The 16,803-nt window shown below is 51.4% G+C and overlaps 1 protein-coding gene across 5 annotated transcripts in view; it reads right to left on the bottom strand.

Moving 5' to 3' along the window:
• Nkd2 (NKD inhibitor of WNT signaling pathway 2) overlaps positions 1-15,637 on the bottom strand; it is a 30,535-nt gene extending 14,898 nt beyond the window's left edge. Inside the window, exons 1-6 of one of the 5 annotated variants that reach the window (XM_063288362.1) lie at positions 14,480-15,637; positions 13,424-13,500; positions 12,669-12,778; positions 11,752-12,394; positions 11,619-11,655; positions 11,262-11,365 (exon numbers count right to left, since the gene is read on the bottom strand). In XM_063288362.1, the coding sequence (XP_063144432.1) occupies positions 11,262-11,365; positions 11,619-11,655; positions 11,752-11,775 (165 nt within the window). In that variant the 5' untranslated portion in view covers positions 11,776-12,394; positions 12,669-12,778; positions 13,424-13,500; positions 14,480-15,637. Of the gene's footprint in view, positions 1-11,261; positions 11,366-11,618; positions 11,656-11,750; positions 12,395-12,668; positions 12,787-13,423; positions 13,501-14,479 lie in introns of those variants that run through there. The other 4 variants (XM_063288366.1, XM_017589090.2, XM_063288369.1 and 1 more) reach the window with 4 other exon arrangements.
• Positions 15,638-16,803: the final 1,166 nt, after the last annotated feature.

The following is a 16,803-nucleotide window of genomic DNA, read 5'->3' as shown; positions in this document are numbered from 1 at the left end:
TAGGATTGACCAGCCACATGTACTGTGTGGAGTTGACCATCTACTGTCCACAAGGAGGTGGACGCCAAGGAAGCCCAGTTCTCAGAGTACTAGATGGACAGAAGAGGGTAGACGCGTCCCTGAATGAATGCATTACAAGGATGAGCCTTGGCCACTTGCTGGAGAAACTCGTGCGGTGAGACATGCTGCCGGGAAGGTCATATGCCGTAAAGGGTCAGCAGCCTCCCTTTAATGTCTGGCAGCCAAGACTCTCCATCCCTCACTCAGAGGGAAGGACTTGGGTGACTCGTGTCATCCACACTCACCTACACAAGTGGGAAGCAGAGTACAACTAGCCCCATACCTCAGCAAAGAAAGAAGACGCCACATCCTTCCAAGAATCCATCTCCAACAAAGACATCACAGGGGACCCACCCTGAAACAAACTGCCTGCAGCACGCACATTAAATCTCTATGTGTGAGTGTGAAGACTCTACATAAGCATGTCTGTACTCACTGTACATGCAAACACACATGGACATGCACACACATGCACACATATATGTGCACCTGTGCACATGTGTGCACACACGCACATGGACATACACACATGTGCAAACATGCACACGGTGCACACACAAGTACTAATGCACACATAGTGCACCACACATTTGCACACGTGTGTGCCCACATGTATGCAAACACATACGTGTGCACACATTTGCACATGCTGTATACACACATGTGTACACACATCGCATACACATTTGCACATGTGTGCACATACACGTGCACAAACACATCGCACACTAGAACACACATATGCACACATTCGTGCACACACACATACACACATACTCATGCATGCATACATACATGCATTTCTCCAGAGACAAATAATCATGAGGCATGCTGACTACATCCCTTGTTTTCACCCTTGCCACACTGCAATTGCTTTGGTTTAGTCCTCCATGTTCCAGTCACTTGTAACTGGTCTATACCTTGATCTTCTTTTACCTGTCATGCCTGACACCATGACTGTCTTTCACAGAAAATGATGATCAAGGCTGGCCAACCTTCTCTGATGGTGACTATTCACAGTTTCTATTCATGTTCGCAGGCCACAAAGGTTGCAAAATAACAAAATGGAACCCAAACTCTGGTCTCCCAGCCTCAGATCCCTCTGCCTCTTGCTTGGATGAACGTGGACTCAATTGATTTGAATAGAGACCCCACAGGGTTCCCTCCACCTCGACTCTTACTCAGGAAACCCACTGGCCATCTTTGTTTCCTTTCGTTCCTATTAAAGCTTTATGCTTCTTATTTCAAAGGCAGATTAATTCCAAAGCTGGAAGAGAACTGAACCCCACGTTACTGTTTTTGTTTTACTTTAGAAGGTTCTGTGTGATGTGGTGTTCTTACCAGAGATAAGCAGGCTGAAAACCGGCGCCAGGCCCCTGGGGAGCTCACGACTCAGAAAAAGCAATAAATGCTGTTCGTTTTTGGTTAAGTGCTCTCCGTAGAGCTCTGTGGAAACATAGCCTCACTGGCTCTGCTGCCTGGCTGGGCCGTGAAGATCAAAGAGGGCCTCACAGCTACCCTATCTGGCAGCAGCCACATGAAGTTCTTAAAGGGGAAAAAGCTGAACCTGTATTCTCCAAACTGTAAGGGGATTTAGTAGGGTCCCCGTGACAGACTTGCACTGTAGCTCTTAACAAATAATATTGGTTCAGAAATGGAGCCCGCTCCAGGCAGCAGAACGCTGCCCAGCTGCAGGGAGAAGTGAGGGGAAGTGAGTGCAGGGTCATCCAGACGCAAAAGGAAGCCTGGGACATAGCAAGGCTCCTAGGATATTCATGAAGGAGTCCAAGGGACTGGCTGGCTATCACACCAAGGAGATTCTGGCTGCCAGGGCTGGCCAGGGAGAGGTGAGAGCTCTGACCTGGTTACTTCACCCACTAAGGATCTGCTTCCTCTCTGCATAGGTAGATATGGTACCCAGTGATTCCCTCACTGCTTCCCGAAGGAGCTCTTCCTCAAAGAACCCCCGGGAAGCTTCCCCCTTCCACAGATGAGCTAATGCCCTCTCTGACAGGATGTGGATACCCAAGGCAAAGCCACTGGTCAGCTCCTACTGCCTTGCATGCCTAGAAGGGTCTTTAGGGCCACCACTTCAGTGCGCCCGGATGTGGCTTTTCTCTCTGTACTTGGGGTACTCTTTGCTTTTATCCCAATACTTCCTTACCATCTTCCTCGCTTCCACTCCAGTCTACACAGGTTGGGCTGCCAGACGGTGCTCACTGCGGCTTGAACTTTGTTAGTGACGTATTCTGGTCCCTTCTTCCTAGGCCTCATGCTAAACCGTGTCTACCCCTGGAGCCTCATCCCATTATTGTAGACTCTGCACTCCACGAGGGCTCAGCCGAGTCCACCAACTTCTCTTCCCACTGCCCACTCGCCAGTGATCCTTTTGGCCTCCTGGAACCCACTGCTTCCTGTACACAACTCTGAAGCACGTGGACCCCCGCCCCCATCCCAGATTTCCAAGGAATCCATCAGAGTGCAGTGCAGTTCTCTTTCTTCTACTCATCTTTCTTGAAACGCAATGTTATCTTCAGATTAAAGCTGGCTCTCCCAAGCCCTAGGAAAATAGGCTCCAGGACTCCCAGCATAGGTGAGGCCCACCTAAAGTTGATGGAAGAGGAAGGTGGTTCTGCCCTAGTCTAGCCTTTCCTCCTAATAAGTCACTATAGGAGTCCGAGGGCTAACCTTGCCAGCGAGGGTCTGTGGGCAACCAGAGAGAGCAGCAGGGACCGGATCTATACAGGGAATGACAAGAGCAGGCCACGTTCAGAGACACTCACTCCTCTGGGAGACCTACGGTCTGGACACCCTGAACTGGGTGACATATGTGGGAGCTTCTGAGCAGCCCCGGGACAGCAAGGGCCAGGGTTGGACGGAGTTTCAGAGACCAAACGCCAGTCTAGCTAAGGCACCCAGTCAGCTATGGGGAAGGAAGACTGAGTGGGCAGGGGACACTGAACAGGATATGAAGCCAACAGTGTTGGGTGAGCATCCAGGACTTCCCTACCAAGACACAAACAGAGCGGAAGGCTAAGGAAACCTGCGAGAGTCCACTGAGCAGGGTGAACAGAAAGGGCTAACCAGCCACCTTACTCTCAGTCTCCCTGGGAGGACACTGCAGGTTCCTGTAGTGGAGCTTGTGTGCCAGGTCCTTGTGGCAGAAGAAAGATGACAGTTTACCAGGGTGACTGTTTCCTGCTGTTTCTGAGCACGCTCTTCCTCAGAGCCGGGATGAGGTCAGGCTTTCGCTTCAAGGCGATACAAGTAAATCACATCCCTTCAGTGAATTAAATATATCAACTCAGGACCTCCCCATTGGCGGCATAAGAGAAGCCAAGAGGGCCCTGGCACCCCCTACACAGGCAGCCCCTATGATCCTGGAGACAGAGAGCAGGAAGGGCTGTGCTTCCTAGCACACAGAACATCCTTTACAGAGCTTTAGACACTGACCAACCAGGATGCCTAACGGTGTGTTAAAATAATCTCCATCTGAATTTCTGTATTAAAATATTACATGCTTTTTTAGTGTCTCTGATTTCAGGGCTCAAAACTCGCCAGAGCTAGCTGAGAAGATTCCGAAGAACAAAAGTAAAATAAATCCTCCCTTCTGGCTGCCAGGCTTTACGACATCAGTCCATTCCAGCTGTGCGTGGCAAACAGGATCGAACAGACCGATTTGTTCAGCGCTGGCATGGAGAGCTGCCAGCCGGATGCTGCCAAATCTCCCACCAATGTGAAAGCTGACTACAGCAGTCACCAGCCCTGCAGAAGGTGCAGCTTGCCGCGAGGCAGGTTAGGGGGCAGCGAGGGTTTTGATCACTAACAGGCTTAGCTGTAAGTAGTAGTTCCAGCAAACCAGTCTTGCCCACCCCAGTGCTGGGCTTTGCCCAGGACGGTCCTAGCAGCTGACCATGTCTACCAACTACCCGAGAGATCAAGCACATAAACAGTGCCTCACCAGGACCAGACGACTCTGTAGCAGAAGGGTATACCCCATCCAGCAGGCCATCTCGTCGCTGTTCCTGCCAGTACGTGGGGTAATCGCTTTCACCTCTCACAGCCTAGGGCAATGTTGTCCTTAAACGTGGCCAGTCCATGTTCTAGGCCAGGCTTCAATGATACCTGGCACCAAGGTCAGTTAATAAAACAATGGAGACTGAGAATGATGGTGCTTCCCCCAATCACCACTGATGGCCCAAGAGGAGCCATTTGCTCTGACCCATGCTGGGTCACAGTGGGCAGACAGCACTCATGTTTTGACAGCCCAAAGATAACCACAGAAAGCCAATCAAGGAAAGGGCTGGGAAGGAGGGGGGCTGTATGAATAACCGTTCCTTCTGCCACCTCAGGTATGAGGAGTCTCACTTGAGCCACGTGTTCCAGTGACCCTGTAGCCAAACCAAAGCCTAAGTTCCTCCGGAAGCTCTGGCCACCCGGGCTCCACCTGGCTCTGCTTATCAGCATGTCCACCTGACAGATCAAACGCATAAGCAGTGCCCCACCGGGACCAGATGGCTCTGTAGCGGGAGGGCATAGCCCATCTTTCACACTAGTGGGATTTCGGTTTCTCACACGACCCAGGACAGATTCTGGGTACCTGGCTTGCTCTCTGAACCCTTCTAGGGATCCTTCAGCCAGTGGGTAAAGTTGACACAAAACTCATAAGACACAGAACTGACTCCTCGGAAGGGCTGGGGTGGGAGGGATGGGATCTCTTGGGTTCAGGATCTTCCCTCTTGTAAGAAGATGTCTATGTAAGAAGAAGGCTATGAAAGGGAGGCCGGACACAGCAGTAACACACCCATCTGAACCTCCAGGCACAACTGTACTGAACTGCTATCCTGTTTGTCAGGGTCTGGTCACTGGTCTCAGGCTCTGCTCTGCTCTGTATGGATGAACTTGATGGCATGGGCGCCTGTACCATTCCACAGCAAGAGCAGCCCACAAGAGCACCCACAGCAGCTCAATGAACAGACAAGATTACCATGTAATGCTAACCTCACTCTCAGTAGTAGAGCACACATCCAAGGCTTATACGAAGGGAGCTCCCTCATGAACAACTCTTTACTGTGATCCTCAGAGCCACACAGCTCTGAAGGGCTTCACCACTAACCAGTTAGGGACAGCAGCCTTTCTGAGCGGCTTTGCGTTAGCTTCTCCATAGTCTCCTGGGGTGACACAAGCCTGTCTTCATAACCCAGAGACTTTCTGACACAAGCAACATTCTGGGAATGTCTCTTACCTGTAGGGAGAAGTGGTCTATGTCCACAGGGTTTTCCTAAGCACAAGGCTGGCCACTGTGTTTCCTAATCACATGTGGGTGATCCTACTGTGTGTTGACACTGACTCCCTAGACCAGGCCAGTTTGAAGCACAGGGGTCAGCCTCTGCCAAGATCGTGCATCCTATCCTAGACCCTCACATCTGTCCTCTCATGTCTCCTGGTTGAACTGTGAGAAATATGTGGTCTCAAGGCCACAGGAAACAAACTAAGCTGAACTTCAGAGACGTGTGGAGAAGGCCTCAAGACCTGGACACGTGGCTAAGCCATAGCATCGTTGCCAGGGCCAATTTGTTGCCTCCTGTCCATGGCAGGAAAAGAGTCATGTTTCTGTTGGGCCTGGCAGGGATTCCCATGTTAGCTGTGACCAGGACTTCAACAACCTCTGTGCAGATGACCAGTGGGTACCCCCTGACCTCACTACCGAGGCTTGAGACTGGAGACAGAGCTGTCTTCTACTTTCTTTCTTTTTAAAAATTATTTATTTATTTTTTAAAATAGGATATTTTCTTTATTTACATTTCAAATGTTATCCCCTTTCCCAGTTTCCCCTCTGCAAACCCCCTATCCAATCCCTCCTTACCCTGCTTCTATGAGGGTGCTCCCCCCACCCACCCACCCACCACTCCACTACTTTGCATGTGCACCTGTGCCTAGAAGAGGGCGTTACAGATGGTTGTGAGCCACTATGTCGTCACTGGGAGTTGAACTCAGGACCTCTGGAAGAGAAGCCAGCGCTCTTAACTGCTTCTTGGTTACCAAGAAACAGAAACCACCAATCCCTGTCCCCAGACTACAGAGCAAGTGACAAGAGTTACAGAGCAAGTAGGCCTGTCCCTGCTGGGAAAGGACTGGGCCGTCTGCATTATCTAGCTCTGGACAAGCTATAGGGATTGGGAAGTTGGCCAGCCTGTTTTTGCCCATGAAACTGGACCACAGTGCTAGAACAGAACACTCATGAGGCCAGTCATTTCCCTGTGTATGGTTGAAACCATGGTTACAAGTCATGCCACTGGTGGCTTCCTGCTTGCCTTTCCCCAAGCTCACCTCAGACCCCTTGCTCCTCCCCAGGGCTCCAGGTTGAATAGGACTTCTGGTCAAGAATGGTGATCACAGGCTAACTCTTGGGTAGCTCCTAAGGAACAGTGGCCAAGGTTGACCTCTGGCCTCCACATACATGTGCATATATATGCATAAGTGCACGCGCGTGCACGCGCGCGCGCACACACACACACACACACACACACACAGAGCACAATATGTAAATTACTCAGCCACAAGCAAAACCGTAGGAAGTAATATGAGTTCTAGAGAGGTGGCACCATTTGCCACAGTGGCCAATCTGCTGACAGGGTGGGGTGAAGCCACTTTTCCACTTTTATTAATACTTCCAGAAAGCCAAGATTTTAGCTCCTTCAGCAGCAAAATGGCTGAGTTGGCTGAAGGTTACTTCCCAAGTTATGGATAGGGCTAAATGAAGAGGGAGAGGAGGCACAGGCCACAGGGATAACCCTGTGAGGTGAAGCTGTCTTAGAAATCTAGATGAGACAAGTTACCCAGTGTTAGCCTTAGTCCTAGCTGTTTATGAACCTCCCCTGATCAGATGCAGGTGGCACCCCGAGGCGAAATGCCCCACATTCTGAGAGCCTTGACCTAGGCACTTTATGTAGGGCTTTCCGAAGCAGAGGTGTGCAATTCACACATCTGCACATATCTACTCCCTCGGTGCCCACCAGACAACACTTGCTGGTTGATCTTGCTGGGAACCTCTCAAAGAACTTGAATCCCAGGGGAACACTCCTCCAATACCAATGACCTTCATAAAGAGAGGCTGTGCCAGCCAACCTTACTGTAGACACCAGGACTGTGCCCCTCCAGTCTCTGTGGCCACAGCCCTAACCACGCCCTCAGATGGTCAGTCTCCCAGAGCTCCTGTCATAAGACACCAGAGAACCAGGCAATGAGCAAGGGCAGAGCCCAATCATACACGGTTCCTCAGTGGCTGAGTACATCAAAGCAGTGTCAGGGCCTCCAAGTACCAGACTGACTGCATGGCGCCTGGCTAGTCCTTGAGGCCCACTCCAACATCTTCTGCAACACAGGGATAACGCTGTAGCCTGTGCCTCCTTTCTCTCCTCTGTTTAGCCCTATCCATATCTTGGGAGGTAACCTTCAGCCATGTGCCTAAAATACTGTTACTAGCTCCCTCAGGTTTGGTCCTCGGGCCAGTTTTGCCTCCCCTCTCCTAGAGGCATTTCCTGCAAATCAGCTGGGTGGTTCCTGAGACCTCTGCTGATTCAAATCCCCTTGGGTACGAACCACTCAGCTTATCACACATTTGTGGGGCTCAAGGAGACATCTGCAAACCCAGAAGCATAGAAGAGGCAGGTATTCAGGGCCACCTGACCACCTGACCTTGGGGGCGCTCATGCTCCTTGATGTTGCCCAGGCTTGTCCTTGATGTTCCTGCATTAAAGTGAGCCCCTGGATCCCTCTGCACTTCTGTGCCAACGTCTCGAGAGTCACACTGGGTCCCAAAAGTCAAACACAGAAGGCACAGAGATAGTGGGGAGCGATGATGATGTGCTACAATGGTTGCTGCTGATACCTAAGTTATGCCTCTTTTACCCAGGCGCCTTCAGGGCCTCCATTCCAGACTTTCTGTAGGCAGTCCCAGGCAAATACAGCTTCTTCTTGGAGGCCGTGAAGCTTAGCAGCTGAGGAGGAACCATGATCTCCCCATCACCCCCCCTGGAACGCCGTATATCCCTTGCACATGTCTTACGGCCCGTGTGCCATGTTTCTGTGTCCACCAGGGCTGGGGAGGTAGCCAGGCTGTGACAGAAACATGAGGAATGTCTCAAAGGCTAACATCTCTCCTTCCCTAACAGAAGCATGTCAATTTGTGGGTGAGGTGGCTCCCGGCTCAGGTCAGGTAAATGACTAGCCACCTCTCCCACAGCAGGAGCACCAGAGTTAAGGGGCTGAGGCTTGCCAGCCAGCACCAGAGACTTCTAGCCAGTCAGAAGGGATCAAAGCAGGAACGGGCAAGATTTCCAGTTCTGAGGAACCTATAGACAAGATGGTGATAAGGGCCGATGGGTTTTGTTAGAAGCCAAGTTCAGCCCCCGGAAAGTACCACAAGGTCTCACGTTGATCACTCCCATATCTTACAGGGTTATCTATCTCCTTCTGAAAGGTATAACATGTCAGCACACACAGAATGGCCCTGGAGATGTGGTTGGAGCTGGTGAGTGGCATGGTGAAGGTGCAGTCTGCTCAAGACAGCCACACAGCCCCTCAACTGGCTAAGCAGCGATGTCCTTCCCTCTTGCAAAGATGAGCAGCTGTAGAATGACCATAGACAGCCATAGGCATGGTTCTCAGTGGCCTCCTCAACTTACATACAAGCAGATCCCCCAAAGCCCAAGTTAAAACCCTACCACTCGAATGAGCAGAATGTTCCTTCCTTAGGCTCAATGGAAATCTGTGTTTAATTCACAACAAAAACAAAAATAACAGTGACTCTTGCCTTCGTAGCAATTTCCTGCCAGCCTCGAGGGCAACTGGGGAAATTAAAGACAGTCTAGTGGAAGAAATGACACACATAAGGAGACTGTTTTGTGGATGACTACTCAGCCACTTTGAGAAAAGCCACCACCAACTGCTGTTTGAACTATAGCCCCATCAGTACTGTCTCCAAGCCTGTGACTAGAGTAGTTCTGAAGCCACATGCTTCTCTCTAAATCAGCACTTGGCTCTTGCTAACAAACCCAAGCCCCTTCCTTCATATCCCCACAGGCAAGGAGCCACACAGGTGCTGACACACAGCAGAGCTTCTGGGAATAGCAATGGCGGCCACTCAAGGCAGAAAGTGGCACTCAGGAGACTTTTAGGTGTACACAGATGCACAGCTCCATAACAAAGTTAAAAAAAAAGCAACTTCATTCTTTGGTTTCAGGGAATGGGGAGAGCAGAGGAGAAGTCAGGAGAGGAGAATGCAAGTCTCCTGATGACCGTCATGAGTGTTATGCAGTACAATCAGGGCTGCCCTTCCTTGGGGCACAGCTCCTGGGAGGACACTAAGTTGGGCGAAACTCTGGACATTGTGAAAAGAAGGATTTCAGAAAGGACATAGACCCAACACTAACTGTTCCCATTGAGCTTTCCAGATAGAAGAAAGAACATGGCGATAAAGTCCCTCCCAGACCTGGGCAAGAGCTACCTAGGGCAGCTCAAGCTGCTAGACACAAGGGCACCAACGTGGCTTCAAGAATACCTGGGCCAGGGCCTCAGCTCAAGCAAGGTCTTGCCTGGCTGGGAGCCACAGCCAGATAAGGGAAACCCAGAGAACAGAGTGTTGCTGCTTATAGCTACCTAAGCCAAGTCGGTCCTACTAAGACTGTTCTTAGCCGCCTTAGAAAAGCCTAATTACAAAAGGACAAAGCTAAAAGAAACAATGCAAGCCAAAGCCCACACAACTAAAACAAAACAAGAATGACCCAAAGTGTAGTACTCATGGTCCTAAGATCACAGCTTCACCTCAGTAATTCCACATCTACACAGGGAACGCCTATACCCTCCAGAAAGATACTCTGGTCCTCAATACTCCAGTGACACCCACTTCCTTGTCAGCTAAGATGTGCCCCATTCTGAACAGCACTGCTCTCCAGTAGGGATTCCAAGGATTGAGCTCACACTTGCTCCGGTGAGGGGGGGGGGGGCAAAGACCCTAGGCTTGACGGCTCAGGGGTAGGGCCAATCTAAATGTTCTCCCACGGCATGAACAAGTTCCTAGACACCAGCCTCAATTTTATATCTCTGGCTAACATGCATCTGAGAACCAAGCTGTCCAGAGGCATCAACTGCCTATCAAGATTTCCTCAGGACATGTAAGTGGTAGCAAGATAGACCTGGGCAGAACTGGAGTCTGGCCTGGCTCCTCTCCCAGAAATGGACGGCACATAACTGTTTGAATCTCCACACTAGACCCACAATACCTCAGCATACCCACTTTTAAAGCTACAGCAGACCCTCCCAGGAAGCACGCTTCCGAACTCTAGTACATATTATACTATGTACTACTCTGTAGCTCCAGGTCTCAGGTCAGGCCCACACAAAGTATTCATGAACACCCAGAAGTTTCTATTCATCAACCAGAAGGTCCTTTCAGAAAGAACACTGAGCCAGTCCACTTGCTGACTCCACAGAGCTCCCAGCCAGTGAGGGGCCTGTCTGTAGTAGGAGCCAGTAGTGGGGAGCCAGTTGTAGGTGACAAGTGTATGTAGTTGTCCTTTCAAACTCTGCTCTTTCTAACACCAATAACCCAATGTCTACTTCCTCTTGCTAGCAAGCTCCACCACATCTCATCCCTGGGGCTTTGACCCTGGGCAGTTCTCTGCTCTTAAACACAGCACATGGCTTATCTACTTTGAGTAACACGGGGTAACAAACACTTGTGGTTTGGGTGCACCGTTTTTCCACTGCTCATCTGTCCAGGGACCCTCCCTACAGACCTGTAGTACGCTCTCTAAAACATGGGAGGCAAGGGTAGCCCTTACCTCTTGGACAACTTCATTGTGTAAGCGATCAGCCCTATACCATCCATGAACAGATTAGAGGAGGTCCTCCAACTGAAGCCTGGAATTCTGAGATCATGGCCCCCAGTTGAGTTCAGCTCTGCCTTAGAGTCCTTTCACCAGCTCCTCCTGCCTCAGGGGTGGAGCCACCAGTCCAGTCTAGGACTTGGAGGTTCCAGCACCCCAGCCCCCTCTGGGATGCTATGCCAGATGGTGAGGAGGGATAGGTTATCCTGGCCAGCCAAAAGAGCCTTTTGCATCTCCCAGTTGCAAAGAGGCACGACACCGGTACTTCAAGGCCAGTGGTTGCGCGACCCCGCCCACCTTCCCGTCGCCTACCTGCTTGTCCCGTGCGCGATGTTCCACACCGCTGCCCGCGCGCCGGTCGGTCTCTTCCGCTCCTTTGCGACCGCTCGCGTACGCCGACACCACGAAGCTGTCCCCTGCGGCCCGCCCGCAGACGCGCGGGAAACGCAGCACCCACGGAGAAGAAAGGAGACAGTGAGACTCGCGGGGTGCGCTTCTGCCCAGCCTGCCTCGCAGCGCCCACCCGGTCCCCAGAGCCCCGGGGCCATGCGCTCCCGGAGACCCAAGGCGTGTCCTACCCGAGGGCGCGAGGCAAGGCGCGCCCCAAGCTCAGAGCTCTGCGCATCCGGCCCCAGGGCCGCCTCGCGCCCTGACCGTGCCCGGGCTCACCTTCGGGACTCTCTCTCCTCTTGCAGGCTGCAGCGGCAGCGGCGCGGTCGGAGGACACAGGGAAGAGGGAAGGGACAGTGAGTGGCGGCGCCCACCCGCTCCCTCTCTCCCGCCCCCCGGCCGGCTCCTCACCGTGCTTGGACTGAAATTTCCCCATGTCGCCGCTGGACCCGGACCCACCCTCCGGCTGAGCTCCCAGGCGCACGTCCGAGGTTCGAGCCTGGGGCACGTGAACCGCGCGCCGAGAGAGACTTGTGGAGCCTGGATCCGGGGCCCGGCAGTCGGGCGAGGCTTGGCCCGGCAACCGGAGACACCGGCGCGGGCAGCGGCCGGCCTCCCTATGAGCGCGCGTGCCCGCGACGGGGCTTTAACAGCGGTTCTCGCAGCGCCCCCCGCGGCCGCGGACCGTAGCACACTGGACCCTAGCGTCTCCTTCACCCTAGGACTTTTCTATCAGACAAGCAATTTTGAACCTGCTCTGATCAGACTGGCACAGGGCATCTGTGAGTGCAGACAGGGCCTGCCTGCAGTGGACTCAGGATTTCTGGCTCTCTGAGGTTTCTTGTGGGGAACACCCTCCATCCTCACCAAACTTTTTCTTGAGATCCCAAATTCGGTGTTAAGAACCCTCCTTTGGAAGAGAGAACCCTGGAAGAGAGTTACTTAGGTCTTACAGAATCTTGATTCCTTTGGCTGGGAGAGGTGTTAGGCACAGGCTCGTCGTGAGAGGGCTGGAGGTGAGTGGGGTGCGGAGATAGAAGGCTACAGGAAGGTACCTGGAAGAGAGGGAGAGCAGGTAGGACCAAACTGTGTCTTGGTCTGCTGGAGTGGACCTTCCTTCCTTCTTTCCACATTGATGAAGGACCAGTGTTGCCTATCAGCATGGACGGCCCTGCACCCTTCCCGTTGACTTTGGCCCAGGCAGGGTTCTTGCTGTGCTGTGGTTGGTACATCTAGCTCTGACCAGCTCCTCCTTGGCTGGCTAGCCAACCTCTGAAAATCTTCTCAATATCCCCTCGTGCAGCTTCTCCCTTATGGGAGATCGCTCACCCTTGTTTATCTTGCTTATCTTCGGAGAAAGCTCATTCTCCTTCTTCCTTGGGCTCCAGCTTGTTCTGGTGACACTTCTCTCCTTGGTTCCCTACTTTACCCGCGGAAATCTAGAACACACAGGTCAAGAACAAATGGATAATTTTCTTCCCCAGCTTTCTTGAGATGTGGTTCATACACCCTATAACTCTCCCATTCAAGAGTCACTACCCAGTGACCTGTTATCTGTTCATAAATATGTTGGTATAGTTCGCTCTGTAGCATTCAACTCCTAGACTGACTTAACGTTAGCATGTACTTCCTGCAAAGAACTGCAGCCCTTTCTCCATGGTCTGTATTCCAGGCTGGCATTGAACTCACGGTATAGGTAGGATGGCCTTGAACTTCTGGAGTTCTTTGGAGTTGTTGATATTAAGGATTCATGGCTGCCAAGAAAATAAAGTTGCTTACCTTGAACAGGACCGTCTCATAGCCACAGGCATGACACGGCTGTAATGGACTCATGTAACTATGGGGACTCCTTACCCACCAGGTCACTCACCTAGCTTCCTCCCTTCTTTATCTGTGTCAGGGTTCCACCCACAACCAGCAACTGAGGAAGACGGAATGCAGTCCCAGGAGGGGACTCAATGATCAGGGTTCACAACTATGTTTGGGGACTGCTTGCAAATACAGCCATCACCATCATAGAGGTCATAAATGAGGAAGGTTCCCACGAGGACAGTGCTCCACTGCCTACCCCAGTTCAGGCTCACCTTTGGGCAAACCAGGGGAGGTTGGCTTGGTCTATATCCTCTGCTTCACCCTGTTCAGGTGTCTCGAGTGTGGCTTCCTAATTGATGAAGACAGACTTGGATGGAAATTTCCAGAAATGGCCATTCTTCCCACCCTCCCCACTCCCAGAGTCACCGCTCGGTAAGATAGATAAATTATTGGCCTGAGAAGACCCAGTGTAACTGTCAAACTGGACAAAAGTAGCCTCAGGCTGGGATTCGAGGCCCAGGAGGTAACCCGGTGTGGCAGTGAATTTCCATTCACTGATCCCGTGTCCAGGCCAATCTCTGTCCCTTGGAATCTACCCCCACCCCATGCTGCTGTGGTCTTTCTGAGCTTTGAACCAAGGACTTTGACATCAACAAACAACACGAAGGCTGCATGTGGCTTCCTGGGGAGAAATACACATCTTTTTACCCCAGACAAAGAGAGCACAGACAGAACAAAGACAGTTCTGTGCAAGTGCAGCTTGGTGAACCACTCAGTGTGTTAGGGTTATTCACATGGCAGCCGCACCACCAAGAACTCCAACCCCCGCTTTGCTCCTTACACAATATCAGAAAGGGGAGGAGCTTAGGGGGTCTCCAGGAAGGTTTCCCGAACCTCAAAACTTTCTCTCCATCCCTCCATGATGTAAAATTAATAAATTAATATGATATCATGAAGATCAGGAGGCTACAGCTACTCTGCTTCAAGATAGCAATGGCCATTTCCAACCAATAGGAAATTGCTGTACTACAAATCCACAGACATGAAAGCCACATCCTGGTATCAAGGCAGAACCCATTTAGACTGTGGCTTCATCTCGAGTCCAGTGGAGCAGACACCCGCTCTACATGCAGCCAGCCTGACATGTCCTCTCTGGACCTGTCTGTGGTTCAGCCCCTGGCCCTGTACCCAGGCTTCTTCTCAGCCTGTTCCCACTTCCTGATTCCCACTCTCATCTTTTGGGACAGCCTGAGCTGGGGTCCCTTTCCCCTTTCTGGCTGCTCAGTGTGAGAATTGAACACAATTGGGCTGGCCACATGAGGACTTACCTCTGTATCCAACATCCTGTGTCCTTGATCTAACATCCTGGGTCCTGCATCCCACACCTAGTGTCCTGCCTTACTCAGGCCTGAGGCTCTGGGAAGACTTCATCAGTTGATAAAAATCAACTCTCAGAACTTTCAAAGAGCAAGGCTGCGCTACAGCCACACCTGTCTCATTAAGTCGCGGGCTTGAAGCTGTTCAAAGCACTTTGTCATTATCTGTCAGAGGCGGGTAGGGCAGTGCCCTTATCTCTAAGATGAAGAGACGCTGCCTGGTGTCCATCTCTGCATCCAAGCCCTAGCTACTCACACCTGCCCATGATGGTGTCCCATGCTGTTCCATTCCCAACAGCGAAAGCTCAACAGCTCCAGTAGCCGTGTGCCCTCTGCTCTTTGAGGCTGGGCCCCAGTCTGAATGAGGCATAGCTATGGGGGCCCTCCTAGAAGGGCCCTCCACTTTCCCACTTCTGCCTGTGGTGGTGATCTCTTGTTGGGTCTGTTTCAGGCAGGGGAAGGGGACTCTTGCCTTCATGAATTCTTAAGAAAGAAGACCAGTGTGTGTGTGTTTCTTCCATGGGATGGCATGGCACCACGTGGCACCTGTTATGAGCTGTTCTTACATGGTGTCCACTGTGCAGAGAAGCCGCTTGTCCTGTTTCTGTGGTTGTCTCGGTTGTGGTTGCTGTTAATCATCGCTCTCCCCTCTTCAGAAGTGAAAGGAGGTCTGTGATGGGCTGTGCTTTGGCCAGTTGCGGGCAGAGAGGGTAGAAGGTGGCCCTAGGGCCCAGAACTGAGCTCTGCTGATCCTGGCCTGTTTGAAGTCACTCAGCACACAGGGAGACCACTTGAATTGTGGACCAGGGTGCACATAGGCAAGCTTCCTCATGAACCTGGGGTGTTGTTTAAGAAATAGGGTCTGCGTTGGGACAACAAACATTAGGTAACAGAACACACCAATCTATCTCTTGAGCCTCTTCCATGAGGGTATCACACACATGCAGGCAGAGGCCGGGTTTGAGGGAATATTTCCTTCACACAGTATGCGCTCACTATTTTGTGGCTGGATTGTTGCTTCTGCTTGTTTGTGAAATAGTAGCCGCCAGCTCTCTGCAGGCATCTGTTTCCTTTCCACCGATGCACTCTGGTCTTTTACAGATCCTTCTAAGGCCTGGAGAGAAAAGCCAACACTGATTTACAGAACACAGTGTTTTGTATTTCAAGCTGTGTCTTCCTCACTCTCATGACTTCAGACCTTACCCTGAGTACAAAAGAGTTACAGGGTCCCGGTGCTGGTGTGGCAGCTGCAGAAAGCTAAAGGGGCATGAATTTGAGGTAATGAGCCCTACCTCAGCACGCCTGGCGGTTTCTGCGCACCGAGGTTCTTGAAGCATTTACCTCATCCCTCTGACTGGGAGTCACCTCAATGAGTGAAGGGTGTAACTCTGCTACTCAAAGAGAATTGGCCTTGCTTTATGAACGGGAAGGAGATAACGGCTTTCAATATCAAGCCACATTTGTGCAAACATTTCATGCAAGTTTGTATTTAGAAATCAAAGAGGGGAAAATCCACCCTAGTCACAGAGTGTTTTTCCAAGCGTGTCCTCAACGTAATTTTTTGTGTGTGTTATTTGTTTTAATCACAGTTAAGATCAAGCTTTGTAAGCTGTAAAATAGGGGCATCTGGAAGGCGTAAGTGAGCAGTAGAGAGCACGAAGGTCGAGCCATCTCGGACCCAGGGCAAACATGCACTGGCAGGTGCATACATAAAAACCATCACTCACTCATGGGTAGAGGATTAGTTAAGGAAAGATATATGGCAGCGAATGTGAGCCCCACACGCTCACTTCTGAAACCCTGCCCCATCTAGCCGTGCAGAAGGTTGCCAGATGTCCGAGGAGTGTGTTTGAGAGTCAGTAGATAATGGCTAGGCCTAACCATTTGCATACCTGTAACTCCACTCTCATCCATTCCAAAATTTGGATTGCTTGCTCTCTGTGGCCCAGCAGATCTTAGATGGAGAAAACTCCAATCTGAAAGTAATACGGATCTCCGGAGCAGCTCCTCCAGTGTCCCTGAAGTGAGCACCCCAAACCCAGAGATCCCAGGAAGTGGGATGTGAAGCATGTTTCTTCACAGGAAGGATGGTGTGATGGTTTGTATATGCTTGGTCCAGGAAGTGGCACTATTAGGAGGTGTGACCCTGTTGGGAGTAGATGTGACCTTGTTTGAGTAGGAGTATCCCTGTGGGTGTGGGCTTTAAGACCCTCATCCTTGTTGCCTGTAAGACAGTCTTCTTCTTAGTGGCCTTCAGATGGATGAAGAGGCAGAAC

Source organism: Rattus norvegicus, chromosome 1 (assembly GCF_036323735.1).
Source record: "Rattus norvegicus strain BN/NHsdMcwi chromosome 1, GRCr8, whole genome shotgun sequence".
Lineage (NCBI taxonomy): Eukaryota > Metazoa > Chordata > Mammalia > Rodentia > Muridae > Rattus > Rattus norvegicus.
The sequence above is the reverse complement of the archived record's forward strand: the minus strand, read 5'-3'. Positions and strand labels throughout refer to the sequence as shown.